This window comes from Euleptes europaea, chromosome 2, assembly GCF_029931775.1.
Source record: "Euleptes europaea isolate rEulEur1 chromosome 2, rEulEur1.hap1, whole genome shotgun sequence".
NCBI lineage: Eukaryota > Metazoa > Chordata > Lepidosauria > Squamata > Sphaerodactylidae > Euleptes > Euleptes europaea.
The window spans coordinates 80,949,967-80,966,699 of record NC_079313.1 but is presented as its reverse complement, the minus strand read 5'-3'; the positions used below and the strand labels follow the sequence as shown (position 1 = coordinate 80,966,699).

Here is a 16,733-nt window from a genome sequence, read left to right as displayed (position 1 = left end):
CAGTTGGGGAAGTGAGAAAGCAGCTTCATTAAAATCAGGGATCCTGTCCCATTTTTATCCCCTGGAGGGAAGGGAAAACTTTGTCTAAATTGTCAGTTTGCCCCCCACCCCACCCTAGCTACTGAATGTTCACATCTGTCAAGTGCTCTTCCTTTCTGGAAGATACACCTAACAGAGGCAAACCCTAACATTGTTCCTCTGGTTCCCTCCATGCGCCATCCTTTCCTCTTCCATTTGCCTGAGATTCTGGTTTTCAAACAATTTTTAGCAGGCGCACTTGCCGGTGTAGTTGCCTTTCTCAGCTTCCTGGTAGGACCCCACTTGTGCCTGCGGCCTATTAGCATCCAAGCTCCTCAGTCTGTAGATGCCCAGGCAAGTAATCCATCCGATAATGATGATCTAATGTGGCTTATTTCTTGCAAACAGATGGGAAACCTGTGTTTAGATTGCAGTACTAGAGACTGGTTGGGGACATGCATAATTTGAATGTTCTTACATAAAAAGCATTTTACACACATAGAAAGCTAGCATGTTGGGAGAAAGCTTAATTTGATGCCTGATAGTATTCTATGCGTAGAAATGTTTTTTTTAATAGAGCATATAATCTTGTGAGCCCCACCTGTAGTGGCACAGCCTAGATACTGGTTTGCCACCTCACTATTGTTTGTGACAACTAGACATCTAAATCCCTGCAAACTGTTGCTGTGTGTAAACAGTGAGGTGGAACGGAAGGCATCTATTTAAAAGAAATGGTAAGCAGACCTGTTAGGTAGTAGATGCTCCATCTTTCCTAAGAAATGGTATCTACTATGAGAATCAACTCACACATATGGTTGAGTTGGATTACTGTGGTTTACACCATAAACCTTCAGGAACCAGCAAATACAATAGATACTAGCATCTGGTACTGAAGTATGAGATCTTTTTTTTTCTATTTCTGCTTTGCAATCCTAAGACTATTTACTTGGAAATAAGTCCCATGAAATGAATGGGATTCCTTAGTAAACATATTCAGAACATTAAAATGTCCGTGCAAAATCATAGGTTTGGAAGGGCCAGCACTTTGCACTAAGCCTGATATATCCAACAGTCCTGTAAGGTTAACTTATATGATTGAGGTTGCAGCATGTGCTTCAAGCAGAGGGTAGCAGGGACCAATGCATATTTTGCCTTTAACAATAAGAATCAAAGGAAGTGAAGTAAATGTAGCTAGCTGGACAAGTGCTACTAGGCAGCCAGTGCAACAATTGTGATGCAACTTGGAAGAGAACTTCCAGCTTTCTAAAGAGGTGACATTCTGAGAAGGTAGTGTACCTTCTGCACTATGAACAGTGTAGTGGTTTCTATATGATTGTGCGGCCAAAGCATGTGGTCACATAAAAATATGGTCAAGCATTAAAACAGTGAAATACTTTTTCATCTTGTAACTCTTGCATGTGTGTGTGAATCTTGGAATTTCGAGTGCCTTCTGGAAAGAGATTCAGATTATTCCTCCCCAGAAGAGACTGGGGACTTTGGAAGGAAAGTGCAGAATCTACTCCTTCCTAGTGTGCAACCCAAGTTATCACTGCTGCTTCTTGCTTGATATGCTAGCAGCTTTAGGTAATCACTAGCTAGGTGGTAAGGGAAGCTTGAGGTTATACGGTATTTGCTTGGTGTGGAAACGTCCACACCAAGCATCCTGAGAATCATTGTCCCTAAGTATGCCCTTGATTTTGGATTGCCCAGGATTTTTTTCCAATCTCCCCCCACCCCACGTTGGATATGCCCAATTGAACTAGCCTGGTGGAGCTACAGCAGAAGAATTTCTTCATAGGGCATCCTGGGAGAAAGGGACCAACAGACATTCTATTGCAATGAAAAAGGCCATTAAATGAACAAAAGGCTACTGCTCTTTCTGATGAAGGATAGGTGAAGGCTTCGGGTGGTGAAATGAAGAAAAATTTAGCCTATTGGGGTGACATATGGAAGGATAACATCAGTTCTAGGAATTCAGTTCTGCCTCACTTCTCACTTGGCAAAGTCAGTATTAGTGCTCACTTGGCTTGTGTCTCAGCCAGCTCAATTTTTTTTCCTGTAGGCTGGCAGAAGGGGGGATTCTTCTAGGGTTTAAAGTATTTATTTAACAAATTATATCCCACTTTTCTATTATTAAACTGGCACTTAGAGTGGCATATAACATACTGACTAAAATCTTAAAAGTTAAATAAATCTAAAAATAGCAACAGTCTTAAACATCAGATCACAGATGATAGTGGCAAAATGCACATAACAGCAATGAAATTGCAGTGGATATAAAAAACAGCAGCATAAAACCAACATTTATCAATAAAATAATTGAAATGCATGTACAACCTGTAGTTCATATCAGGAATACCATATTCCCTGTCAGGAGTAAGGTAGTTTTAACCTATTTCCAGAAGAATAAGAGTTGAGAGGGCATGATGAGCTCTCCTCAAGGAGGGAATAGTCCTGTGCTCAAAACCATCTACCTCTGCTGAGTGCACCCTCACTTTTCTTTATAACCCACACTCAAAAGCTAAGGAAGCCTTTTCATTACCTATATTTACCTGAAAGGAAGATGCCCTGAATGTAAGACACAAATGGTTATATTACGTACATAACTGTAACTTGTATGCAAATTACCCCCTCTTGTGGCACCTGTGGAGGAAAGCCTAGTCTTCCTTTCAGGTAAATTGAATATCATGTACTAAGTCTGGGGCTATGACTTGTGTCTTGCATTCATTCATCTTTCAGGTGTGCTGTGAAAAGCAAACTCCTCTTGTTGGAGAGGGTTGAACAGCTGGGTTCCATGGCAAAATAACTTGGGCAGTCTGTTTTCTATGCCTTCCATTGCACAGGAGAGCAGTAGGGGCTGGAGTGAGGACTCCTTCCAGCAGCAAACCATCAGGTAAGAAAACCTTCAATTGCTGTTTTGGGGATGGTAAAAGCAGGGGAGAAGCACTGGCCAAAAGTAATGTGAGCCAGGTACAAAATGTATACACATAATTGGCCTAGCTGCAAGTTGCCTTTTAGGTTTTAGGAGGCTTTCTCAGTAACCCTTCCAATTATTTACCTACAAGAGAGTTTGGAATTCAGTATCTTAATTGGAGACCAAATTTAGCCTTTGACAGTTGTCCTCCTGGAGTAAATGGTATCACTAGAGGTGTGTTCGTAGGTCAGGGTCATTTTGGACACATACAAGTTATTGTGTGGGTTGTGAATGGTAACAAAAAATAAGGGGCCATGGAGGAAGCCATGTTTTCTATTACTGATTCATATTGAGTGAATTCATGTGAGGGTCCATAATCTGGTTGAGTGGGGATTTATTTCAGTGCCGGAAAGGTGGGAGCACGTAGCCTCCCAAACCCCAGGGGAGTGCAATCTGGAGAAGCTTTTCTCAGTTTCAGAGAAGCCATACCCCACAAATAAGAATGGTGTCACAACCATACAAAGGGTCATGGGATCGATTGACTCTATAAAGCAGGGGTCCTCAAACTTTTTAAACAGGGGGCCAGTTCACTGTCCCTCAAACACTGTTGGGGGCCGGCCGCCCCCCCCCCCACCCAAACGGGAAGGCAGCCAGGCGCCCAGGCAAAGAAAAGTTAACTTGCAGCAGGAGGACGTGCTGCCCCTCCCCCAGGTGCCTCTCCATGGCCGACACTCCCCCCTTCGCTGGGCTGAGAGACACACACACCCCCGCCGCCACCGTGCGCCCTCCTTTCCCGCCTCCTGGAGTGGGAGGCGGGCTGGGCTGGCCCCCTGCTTGGCAAAGAGCGCCTGAGGGGGAGGGGGAAGGGCACGGGAGGAGGCCGGAGGGAGATGGGGGTCTCTCAGCCCTCCCCTCCCCGGAGGCGCTGACACCCAAGCCCCCCGGTGGGGGCCCTGGCACTCGCTCGCCTCGCTCGGCTTGCAGGCAGACGGGGATGTTCTTCTTCCAGCCCGGCATGGCTCCTTCAGGGATGCAGTGGCTGCTGCGGCAGGAGGAGCAGCGGCGGCGAGGGGCACATTGCAGTCCGAGGCAGCGCCTCCCGTCCCCTGAGCCACGCGCGCGCCTGGGGAAAGGAAGGCGGCGGCGGCTCTTCAGGGCAACTGTGGTGGGGAAGGCGCAGAGGCGGAGGCGGCTCCCGGGTCAGCGCAGGTGTCGCCGCTCCGCTGCTGCCACCAACGCTTTATATGGCGAACGGCCACCTTAGTTTGGGGAAGGGACGGGCGCAGCAGCGGCGGCTCCAGAGGGAGGAGGGGGCTGGGTTCAGGACCCTGACGGGCCGGATCCGGCCCGCGGGCCGTAGTTTGAGGACCCCTGCTATAAAGGAAGCTACAGCCCTCGGTTTTCAAGACTTGAGCAAGGTTGTTAACGATAGGACATTTTGGAGGTCATTAATTCATAGGGTCGCCATGAGTTGGAAGCGACTTGATGGCACTCAACACACACACAACGCATGGTTGACACCTGCTTTGGAAAAAATTCATCTGATTCTATGCAGCATTGGTCACCCCTAAGCTGTGTGTTAAGACTGGGAGTTTACAAACCTTTATATGTTCCCTCTGATTCAGCTAGAGATTAGGAACGTCTGTTTTCAGTTCTTTGTTTCTACGGCATTTCCCTAAGTTCTTCCTCCCCTTCCATTTCTCTCCCCTTCACATGTATTTTTCACATGTCACAAGTAATTGTATTGTACAGACATTAATGTAACTTTGTAGCCTCTTTCCTTGGTGCTCTTCATGTCTTCCTAGAGTATACAGTCTCAGTCATGGCATAAATTGTTCCCCTTTCTGTTCTGCTCTTCCCTGGAAATACCTTTCCTAAGTTGGGCCCCCCACACTCACACCATGGAATGCCATTGCACTGCTTTAACTAAATAAGTTTCTCCCTCATTCTCTCCTGTAGCCTTATTTCCTCCTCGTCTACAGACTCAGGTTTCAGTTCAGCACATGTTTGAGCAGGCAATTTGGGATTCTAATTACAGCAATCACTGCGATTACATGCAGTGATTCTGTAATTACACTTGCTTATACTCACTATAATTGAGAAGAACAATTTTGTAGTAAATGTCTAAAAATGCTACAGCTTCCATTGGCCAAATGTAGGAATTCATGGACAGAATCCTCCTTTATAGCAATGGTTGTAAAATGTTATTTAATCACTGTGCCACAAGTCTGTATTACTAACCCTCAGTCATTCTGAATTCTTCAATTTAAAATGCAGAGGCAACTAGAGTTGCTTATAGTGGTAGCCTTGTTCTTATAGCACCAGTCATTTTTCATTGTGTCGTATCTGTCAAGCATGCAAAGAGCAGATCAGGTTAAGTGGGAATAACCATGCCTATCAAACTTAAGCCAAACCAAGCTATATCCCCCTAAATCTATGGAGCCACCTTTCCACATTCATTTTTAATTGGAACTCTTAGTAACGTTCTTCTCCCTAGCCTCTCCTTATTAGATCCTGATGCACTACTCCTTCAAGTAAGTTAGCTCTAACTTGAGTGTTCTGCCGTTCATCGGATCTAGTTTTAAACATTTCTGGGAGCTTTTCCTTTCCTTGTGCTGGGGGAAAACATCCTACAGATAATGATCCTGTGCCTGAATCCTGAAAGCCTAGTGTCAGGAGTTTCAAAATGCTTGGTAATATAAGGACTTGTTCATGTAGCCAGTGTGGTATAAGGTTTGAGTGTTGGACTAGGATGAAGAAAACCTAAGATCAGATTCCCAGTCAGCACTGGAGCATCCAGAGTGACTTTGGTCCAGTCACTCTGTCAACATAACCTACTTTACAGGTTGTTGTGAGATCCTTGGAAAGGGGCAGGATAAAAATGCAATCAGTTATTTGGCTCTTGAAAATTTCAAGTGGAATGTATGAATGATTCCATTGAAAACTATTCAAGGTGTTGCTGAATATGACATTTTTATCTCTGATGCTTGAATTGTAATGGCTCGCTCACATGTGCAAGTTGCTATTCAGTGTTGCAGTCAACAAATGGATAACACAATTGCCTAGTGTTGTACAGGAGCCCCTGGATTAAGAGATTCATTGTGGAAGAAATATAAAATATCTGAACATATTTCCAATCATGGAGCTTAAACCTGGTCTCTAAGATTGTGCCCTAACAAGTCATACAGTGTTTTCAAAACCTGCTCAGGCTTTGGCAAATCAATATGGGAGGAGTTTGTACATATTCAGGGCTAGCCAATGAATACCAGCTCTCTGAAGATGTTGGCGATGGAATTAAGAGGTGTTCCTCACTAGACGTTACAATGGGATGTGGGCAGAGACAAGGCAGCATCTTTTATGTCCAAACCACTAAAGAATTGTGAGAATCGTTCTTTCTTACAGGTCAGAACCTGTTCCTTTTATGCCTTGGGCTAGATAACGAAGTTGCTTCTTTCATGGGATTCTTCACTTTAGCCTTTTTTAACTAATTTTTTAACATTGGGTCATGATACAAATACTATTTGCCTCTCTGTTCAAAGTCTATCTCTTCTTAAGGGGTATCTTTATTAGGAATGCCCCTGTCATTGTAGGATACATGCTTTCTCAATAATCACTGAGTGTTTAATCAGTTTTATTTACTGCTATGAAACATCCCAAGGGAGTCAGAATTAGCATTACTGATCGTTCTGAAATTTTGAATAACTTCTGAACGTTTTGACAAACATGGCATTTTCTTCACATGCCACACATTCCACACTCATTATAAAAAGTTGGAATACCTCACTCATGAAAAGTGGAAAGGAAGAAGCTGATGCAAATTTGGACCAATTTATATTGGGAAAAATTACAAGATACAGATCAATCATAAGGTATAGTGGTTAAAGTGATTTATACAGAAATGTTGTTACACTTTGCCCCCAGAAGTTAAGCTATGCCCACAGGTAAATTTCAGGAGTGTAGAAGTGAGTATTTTTCAGGCATTGACCTTAACAGAATTGTGACATCAGACAGAAATCAGCCAATCACTTCCCTATTCTGTGTCCTTTCTAGGGGTCTGGTTGTTACCTCTTCAAAGTAGGTCTTGGCTTTCTAGCCCACCAAGCGAGGCAATGCTGCTTACAGTGAGGAGGCTGCTTGGCCAGCAGTGCCATCTCCAGGTATCTGGAGAGGAAAGGATCTCTTTGGTCAAGAGCCTTGTGTCAGAACAACTGAATGTCCCTGTGAACCAGCAGACCCTGTTGTTCCAAGGCAGAGTGTTGAAGGGAGAGCACAGATTATCAGACTATCCAATCGGGCCAGAATCCATTCTCTATCTGGTCATTAAAAAGCCAGAGCAAGTTTACCTTGAGGAGTTATCCAAACCGGCTCCTGTCCAACCCCACTCAGTGTGGTATCAACTGTCCCAGGTCCTGGAGAAACACTTCAGAACTTCCGATGCAGTGAGGATTCTGGAGCGAGTACTGAATGACTACTACAGAGGCCTTGGCCTGTTGAGCCTGGAAAATATTGAAGAGTTAGCCGGGTATATTCTAAACCTTGAAGAAGAGCCAATTATTACAGATGAGCTTCCAGATCAGGACGGGCAACCCAAGCCCCCAGTGTCTGAAACCACGAAGGAACAAGCAACCCAGACTGAACCACAAGAAATCCCGGAAGAAATACTGTTGAAAGAACTCTGAGCAGACTTACAAGAAGTGTTTGAGCTAGGAACTTCTGAATAAACTGTGAAGATGCAAGAGGCACAGCCAGAGGAATGTCTTTATGTACTGTGGGGGAGGGGATGAGTACAAAGAACTTGAGGTAGCATAAAAAGTAGTGCTGTACCAAATTTTCATTGCTTCACAATTTTGACATAGGAGGATATGAAATAATCCTTGCACACCCTCAAAATTTTACTAATATCTGCTTCTGTGCCAATTTCTACAATTGTTTGTTTTTCCAGACTATGCAGTTGCAGTTTATCAGGGATCATAGAACAATTTTATATCTTAGCACCTCTAGCCAGTCAAATTGGCAATGTGACCAAGCCCTCTCTGAATGGGAAAAGGGAATGCAGCAGCCCATTGGCTAATGCAGTAGGACAGCGGGCATTGTCCTGGTTCTCTTGCCTGGGCAACAGCTCAGTGCATTCCCTCCTTTCCCCTGCACTCCCCTTGTCATTCCTCTGTCAAATCAACAGAAATGCCCAAATTAAAGCACTCTCATTGTATCTGTAAGGCAACTGGTTCCATCTTTGGAATAGCTAATTAAAAATAGGTATATATGGTAGCTCAGCTAAGTCCAGTAAAATCTTGCAGAATGGGTCAGGCTTGACAATCACTGGACTACACTGGCCATCCCAGGGTTTTGATCTCTCTGTTTCTATCTTCTTCAATACAGCAGAAAATTTTCTTAAGAGTAAGCATGTAAAACAGGTATAAATGCCTGTCCTATAGTCCTAGGAAGTAATCCTGGCAAGCAATCTGGCTGGGAGTTGAATAATGGGGAGGGGCTGTGGCTCAGTGGTAGAGCATCTGCTTGGCATGCAGAAGGCCCAAGTTTCAATTCTGGCATCTCCAGTTAAGGATCAGGTAGTAGGTGATGTGAATGGCATCTACCTGAAACCCTGGCGAGCCACTACCAGTTGGAATAGACAGTACTGACCTTGATGGACCAATGGTCTGATTCAGCATAAGGCAGCTTCATGTGTGTGTGTTCAATGAATGTGGTGGATTCCCAACTTTGAAGAGCTATACATGGGCTACATTTTGCATGTGTGTGTGTAAAGCTCCATCAAGTCGCAGCCGACTTATGGCGACCCCTTATGAGGTTTTCAAGGCAAGAGACTAACAGAGGTGGTTTGCTAGTGCCTTCCTCTGCACAGCAACCCTGGACTTCCTTGGTGGTCTCCCATCCAAATACTAACCAGGGCTGACCCTGCTTAGCTTCTGAGATCTGACGAGATCAGGCTAGCCTGGGCCAGGGCATTTTTGCATACTTAAGTACAAAAGAATAGCAGTTCAGGCTGAAAAAAGTATGTCAGAGATTCAACTAGTGATGGCCCAATATGAGAAATTTGGTAGAATCACCCCATTCCCTGAATTCTACAGTTTACCAAGAAATTATTTTCTTGGCTGCAGCTAGCCACTGTGCTTCAGATGTACGAAACTGATTTCAGTAAGTGGTTTGAGAAATGTTAGCTTTTGAGGCTGCTTCCTAGCTTGTCATAGCATTCCTCTGAGAAACTATCCTAAGGGCTTGTACTGTTGCTAGAACAGAAGGTATGGTTTAAAGCTGAAGATCAAAACTGAAGTTTCAGCATGGAGAAAGCAGGCTAGTGTTCACTTGTTTCTTGTGCTTGGGGAATAAAATCCAAAGTGTCTTGGATGGAAGAGGGGGGAATAAAACAGGGAGATTTGGGGGCACTTCTTACCACCTGATGGTTTAGCAAAGCAAGCAGATCCCAGCCATGTACCCAGCCATAGACCCTCATTTCCTTATGTCTTGGCTTAGCAGCCTCTCCCTGCAGCAGCAAGCATACCCTCCCCTTTCGTCAGAACCTGAATGTACGAATTATTGTACTCTTAAGAAGTGGGTGCATCTGACTAGGATTTCAGTGGGCAGGGGCAGATCTTTGGTGCCCTTCAGAGCTCTATGCTTTTTCCCCTGAGCAGCTAAATACGAAAGTGTGCTTCTTTCTCTCTTCTAAGAAGCTGCCAATCAAATGAAGAGCTGAAGATACTAGCTTCTCTTCAACAGGCTTACTCAATGCAAGGTCACACAGTGGCCAACCAGCTACCCGGAAGATGACAGAGTTGTGGAGCAAGCACCTCTGTGTCTCCCTTGCAGAGGAGGTTTCGTTGTCCTGTAGCCCAACCTTAATCCCATTCTCTCATTTTCTGGAGTGATGTGAATACATTTAAAATGTCTCTTTTAAGAAGGTAATTCTCATGTTACCAGGCTCCACATGTGAGGATGCCAGAAATGCTTCTGCATAACAGTGACTCCCCACATCTAATGACATTTGCAGGATGCTTTCCAATGGATCTTCCATCAGCACTGTATACTCCTGGTAGTCACTGATGTTGTCCTGCAGAGTTTCCATGCAAGTATACTGATCCATGTCATTAAATAGCTTGATAACACATGAACACATTTACAACACCATCTCAAATGAGGCTGCAATGTGAGAATGAGCCCTCTTACGCAGTATTCCTACCATAAAAATACTAAATAATTAGGAAGCCATCTCAAGCAGCCCATAAAGAGCCTCAAAAATGGTCCATGTCTTCTCATGTACCCTGATACAAGTCCCAGAAACTTTCAGAACAGTAATGTCATAGAATCAAAATCATAAAGTTAAAGGGACCACCATAGTCATCTAGTCCAGCCCTCTGCACAATGCAGGAAATTCACAACTAACTCCCCCCTGCACCCCCAGTACCCCCCAGTGACCCCCTACACCATGCCCAGAAGATGGCCAAGATGCCCTCCCTTTCATTATCTTCCTAAGGTCATAAAATCAGTATTGCTGACAGATGGCCATGTAGCCTCTGCTTAAAAACCTCCAGGGAAGGAGAGCTCACCATCTCCCGAGGAAGTCTGTTCCACTGAGGAACTGCTCTAACTGTTGGAAAGTGCTTCCTAATGTTTAGACAGAAACTCTTTTGATTTAATGTCAACCCATTGGTTCTGGTTTGACCTTTGAAAGCTGAAAGAATTATGCCATTCTCAGAGTGAACAACATTGGTAACAGAAAGTAATGGCAGGCCTTTGTGCAAATCAAACTGCTGATAATTAGCAGGTGGGCAGGATGGTCTTTCTAGCCCACCACACAGCTTCCCCAATTCCAAGCTGCAGTATCAAACTGGAAAGGAGGGTATTATGGAACATTAGGTACCACCGAACACACAGGATTCTTCTACAATGAGCACTCTTGGATTGTGCCACCTGTGCTGATCCTGCAGATACCTGGCCTGCTGTTTGGTCAGCAATGATCATCACAGTCCCAGTGAAGCTTGCTGGTGTGTCAGGCTTTGAAATAGCCTGCCTGACACCCCAAAGCCTCTCATCTAGATGCACCCTCTATGCAGCGTCCCTTGAGTTGAACATTGAGTCACAGAACTGCTTTCCCGCTGGGAAGAGCTCCTGCAGGAAAGATAGGCAAAAGACTGAGCACAAATACACCAAAAGCTCTTCCAGCAGATGGTGAGAACCCACCCACTCCTACTGCTTTAGCATCCTAAATGCATTCACTGGGGCTGGGCTATGGAAGGAATGAGTTGTGACTAGCTTTCTAGAGCTGTGCAAGGATCAATGGATGATGCTGTCTGTGTATGAGCATGAGAGACCCAGAAAGGGTCGTGATAAGTGGGATTATGCTTCAGGAGCTATTTGAGGAATCAAACAGTGCTTTCTGTACTGAATATAGATCTTGGTAGATACCTCTTTTTCTGTCAAGTTGCAGCTAACTCATGTTCACCCTGTAGGGTTTTCAAGGCAAGAGACATTTAGAGGTGGTTTGCCATTGCCTACCTCAGAGTAGCAACCCTGGACTTCCTTGATGGTCTCCCCATTCAAGTATTAACCAAGGTTGACCCCCCTAACATCTGAGATCTGATGGGATCAGGCTAGCCTGGACTATCCAGGTCAGGGGAGATACTCCTTGGTAGTAGTTTAATACAAAACATTCTTATGTATAGTTAGTTGTACTCACCCACAGACCCAATTCCCTTCTCAACTGCTCAACTGTCTCTCTCTAGAGAATCCACCCCAATGCTTGTTCCTGGAAGCTATACCTGTCCCACATCTCCTGATCTGAAACAAACCTCTTCTATCCTTTCCCTTCGGAGCTTGGAAGTAAGATGCAAGGGGGCCATATTTACCTACATCTCCAGCATCTTCATCACCGGCTCTTCCAAGGCTGAGAGAGAAAGCATCTGTGTAGTAGCTGGGGCCTGACCATGGTGACTCAGGGGGAAAATATGGTGAATGAAGGACAAAGGGGCAGAAGAATGACTCTCCTTGCAGCCATGCCGCAGCTCTTCTTTATTATTCTCAAAAGAACCCTGAGTGCCCTGTGAGGGGATAATAGGAGGAGCAAGCTGGTAGGTGAGAGTGCAGATCCCGAAAGCAGAATAGAATAGAATATTGTGGAGATCGCTTGACGTCAAGGAGGCTTAAAATATCATGAGAGGCAAGAGAAGTCACATGGCAGCCGTGAAATATGAGCTGCCCTGTAGAAGCACAAGGCTGGGGGAAGTGTGCACATTTACAGGCCCAGAAACATTGTGTTTCCAGCTAGCCTGCCCTTTCCCAAGCAGCAGCTAGAGAGCCAGGAGGGAACACTGCTTTGCAGTTTTATGCTCAACTAACTGGTTATCTAGTTCCCAACTGCATTATTTAATGCAGCCAAGTCAGCCAAGGAAAGAACGGCAAGCTGTTCCTGGAAAGTAGTGAGAGCAAGTGGGCCAGCTGCAGGTTCCCGTCTGACTGACTGCCATTAGCTGCTGTGTCTGGTGAATGACAGGAGCTCAGAACAGCAGAGTCCCTCCACTCTGTTGACTTATTAGCTATTAGCAGCACGGCTTTTGTCAAGCCCTGGTCAGTGGCTTGACAGTGACACTCTCAGTCTCCTTCACTGTTTAGCTGAAGGAAGCCACTTACAGCTTGTGAACGTTACTATGACAACTAAAAATTGAGCCTCCACATTCCAAAGCAGCGTACCTGTATTTACCCAAAGACGATGCCAAATGGGATAGCTGTTATGTGTGGATTGGTAACTGTGCTACATTAGATGGGATCAATGGCCTACTTACACAGTCACGTTCTATGCAGGGAAGTAACTTAATTTTACTTATTCTATGGATTTTGGTGAGGTGAACTAGCCCTGTGCAGACACTGATGCATGATGAACTGCCAGCTCACTACGTCTTGAAAAATCTTTGGAATTTGTGCGGCACCAGGAAATGGAGAATTGGGATCTGGATTTGCACACAAAAAACAGTCCTGGACTGACTTTGCTATATAAAAGGAAATTACATGAGTGAGCCTTTAGTCTGTTCGTTTTGGGAAATTCACACTTTTATGCAAGGCCAGTTCTCTGACCAAGCTAACCAAATGACTGCTTGCAGGCGGCACAATGAGAAAGGTGTGACTGCACCACAAGGGATAAGAAAAGCCATACTGGATCAGACCAAGACCCAGCAGTCTGTTCACACAGTGGCCAGCCAGGTGCCTCTAGGAAGCCCACAGGAAATGATGGACATCCCTCCTGGGCTTGTACCACGTTGCTGCAGGGGCCTTGTGTGGACTTGTTCAGCAGCGGCAGGGGCCCAAGAGGAGATGGTGACCCTGCTTGGGGTGACAAAGTACCATTAACTGACCCAGTTTTATGACACAGAGTCTAAAACAGTGGTCTTGAATTCATAGGGCAGAACCTATGGGAGCCCCATCTGCTGGGTTGCAAACCCTGAACTGCCATCATTTTCTTTGGCTGCTTTATGGAAGGACCTGCTTTTAGTGTGCACATGTGACACTCTGTCTTACATCTCCTGTCTCTTTGTATGCCTGTGGAGAGAAGCATTAGGAGGGCAAGGCTAGGTTTCTCAGCAGTGGAGAAGATTAATTCCTAGGTCTGACTCTTGACCTATTCCTCACTTTGGTACACCGGCCAGTGCTCAGTTTGTGGTTCCTGCCACATCTCTCTTGGTCCTTTGTACATGGTCTGAGCCTTGACACTAGTGAGGTCATTACTCTGGCACTGCCCCTTCCTGTCACATGACTTTAATGTCACAGGATTTCCTGACACATGATTGCAGGTCAGTGGACCCCATGCTTATCAGGTCCCAGGTCTAGATAGGTTGAAAACCACTACTCTAGAGGGTAATGCTTCCAGATATGGCCATAAAGTAAGCCAAACCTTTGTTTTTCCATTCAAATACAGTCCTAATCAGAAGTGTAGTCAGTGCACTGTTACATGATACTATTGGTTTCTGTACTTGGTTCTTCTCAGATAAAATAGCATTTGTCTTCTGGTAGCAGCATCATTGATTATTCATGCTCAAAATGCAACCTTCAGTAACCTCCCTGATATTCAGCACCTCCCCATTTGGGAGGTTATATTCAGTTATTCCTTATCTTGTATGCATCAATGTGCTTTTCTTCCCCAGATGACAATATGAAAGCATACTAACAAACACGAAGTTGTGTATCCACATCAGAAATGGATCCGTTAATTAGTTGTCTTCATCAAATGAATCCTGGGAATTGTAGGTTGGTGAGAATGCTGAGAATTAAATACCTATAGCTCCATACTCTCTGACATTTCACAGATGAAAGAGGCACATGGTTAATTGTACTGCTCTAGTCTCACCTCCCTGGCTGAGGATATATATTCCTCCTCAATATTATGCATTCCTGAAAATTTTATCTCCCAGCTGAGTGCTGTATTCATTTACTCTGAAATTGCCTTTCCTGTCCAGGGTGTGTTAATAAACTAACCATGACATTTGCCTTTATTTTGAAAAAAGCTCAAACATGGAATATTTAACTTCACAATAGAACCAAGTGTATTTATTGCTTAAGCAGTTGCAACCCAAATGCATTCAGCAATGTTTACTATTGGGATGGATAGTTATGGGGGACCCTGACCTGGATAGCCCAAGCTAGCCCGATCTCATCAGATTGCAGAAGCTAAGAAAGATCAGGACTAGGGAAGGGGGACCACCAAGGAAGACTCTGCAGAGGAAGGCAATGGCAAAACCACCTCTGCTTCTTACTTGCCTCAAAAGCCCCTAGCTGGGGTTGCCATATGTCAGCTGCAACCTGACAGTACATTTTGAGCACAGAGATACCTACCCTATTAAGTTATAGAGCTACAATTTAGGGGCATGTTACTAACCCCCTACATCCCACTTCCCCCCACCCTTTCCACATATAGAAAGCCAATACATTATTTCAGAATTGGCTCCAAATTTAAGTCCCCCCCCCCCAGCATCCGATTTTTGGTTGAGTGATGGCCAGTGTTGACTACAATAATATAATATAATAATACAATAGTAGAAAAACCTAAAGTTGCAAAGCCTTCCTCACTATTTATTGAGTACTTTTATATACGGCTTCTTCCTAAACAAAAACATTAAATAATAAAGCAATGTTAACAGCATCAAAGCACAGTGATGTTTCTTGACTCTTTGTTTAACTGGCATGTTTGTATTTTGAAAGCTGCTTTGAGTCCCTACTGGGGAGAAAAAACAGGATAGATATAAAGAAATTAATAAATAAAGCATAAAGGTAGCAGAAGAAGGTAAAGAACCATTTAAAATTGCATCAGCAACTATAAACCATAAAAAGTTACCTCAGCAGATTAAAAACCATCACACAATATAAGCAAGTAGCATCATACGACCAACAGAGAAAGAGTGAGGAGAAATTCCACTAAAAGTTCACGAGGCAAGATTATGAGAAGGCCTGGGGAAATAAAAATGTTTTCTACTTGGCAACTAGGTGAGCCTCTATGGGGAGGGAGTGCTACAATTATGGCACCATGATGGAAAAAGCCTTCCTCTGGTGCTCACCTTTGCGGCTTCTCCCAGAGGGGGCACACAGAGTGGTTCTTCTGAAGACGGCCTTGACTTGCAGATCAATGCAGGACTATATAGCTCACTATCCAGTGCAATAAACAAATCACCCTTTACAAAATATACAAATATTACAAAATACCGCCACATACAGTTGAAGAAGAAGAGCTGGTTTTTATACCCCACTTTTCTCTACCTTTTAAGGAGTCTCAGAGCAGCTCACAATCGCCTTCCCCTCCCCACAACCGACACCTTGTGAGGCAGATGGGGCTGAGAGAGTTCGGAGAGAACTGTGACTCGCCCAAGGCCACCCAGCAGACTTCATGTGGAGGAGTGGGGAAACAAACTCGATTCACCGGATTAATGCCATGCACAAAATGGAAGGATAATCTTTACCTCTTTGGGAGGCAGTGTGCCTCCTGCAATTCAAGCTAGCTTAACCTGGGTTTTCCAGGAGCTGCCAGGCCTAGTTAGCGCTGCAACAGCTCCCAGTCTCCCCTCTGCTCTCAAAGCAGCCTGGGCTGAGTCTCACAGCACTCCCAGTGGTGGGGAACAGTCACTGCATGGAGGGGGTGCCACATACTACCAGTTGTTGCTGCTCCAGAGAGAGGGGGGCTACACTAATAGTACAACAGCATCAGACAACAGGTCAGCCACCCCACCTTGCTACAGCACTGACCCCTTCTTATCACTTTCCTTTGAATACAACAATAGTACTTATTGTCTAAAAGAGCAATAGTCTAACTGGGTCATTGGTCTGACAAGTAGTAGAAAAGGGCAAGAGTCCAGTAGCACCTTAAAGACTAACAAAAATATTTTCTGGTAGGGTATGAGCTTTCGTGAGCCACAGCTCACTTCTTCAGATACAGCTAGAATGTGAATCCATCTGTCTTTAAGTAGAGGAGAGTGAATTCAGACAAGCATTAGTATGTAAATGTTAACAGTATGTAAATATGAATAGCAGGCGTGATGGGATTAGGTGTGGTATGCAGAAGAGTCTGTGATGTCCAGGGGAGAGATGGGTGTGGAGAAATCAGCATTGGTAATGAGCCAATGCTGGTCTGACAAGGACAGCTATCTCCTGGCATCAAGGAATGCTGTTGTGACTTTTAAGAGATGTGTGTATTGGAAGGAGAAGTCTAATAGGTGAGATTTCAGCATAGTAAATCGCTAGAGAAGTGACACTTGGTGGAACTTCTCCCTGCCGGGTGCAATTTTAAAATGCCAGTCTAGTCATTGTT

The 16,733-nt window shown here is 44.6% G+C and overlaps 1 protein-coding gene across 1 annotated transcript; it reads left to right on the top strand.

Moving 5' to 3' along the window:
• The first annotated feature begins 7,020 nt into the window (after positions 1-7,020).
• UBL4B (ubiquitin like 4B) lies at positions 7,021-7,611 on the top strand. The gene has a single exon (XM_056844799.1). It carries the CDS (start codon positions 7,042-7,044, stop codon positions 7,609-7,611), a length of 570 nt encoding a protein of 189 aa, XP_056700777.1. The 5' UTR covers positions 7,021-7,041.
• Positions 7,612-16,733: the final 9,122 nt, after the last annotated feature.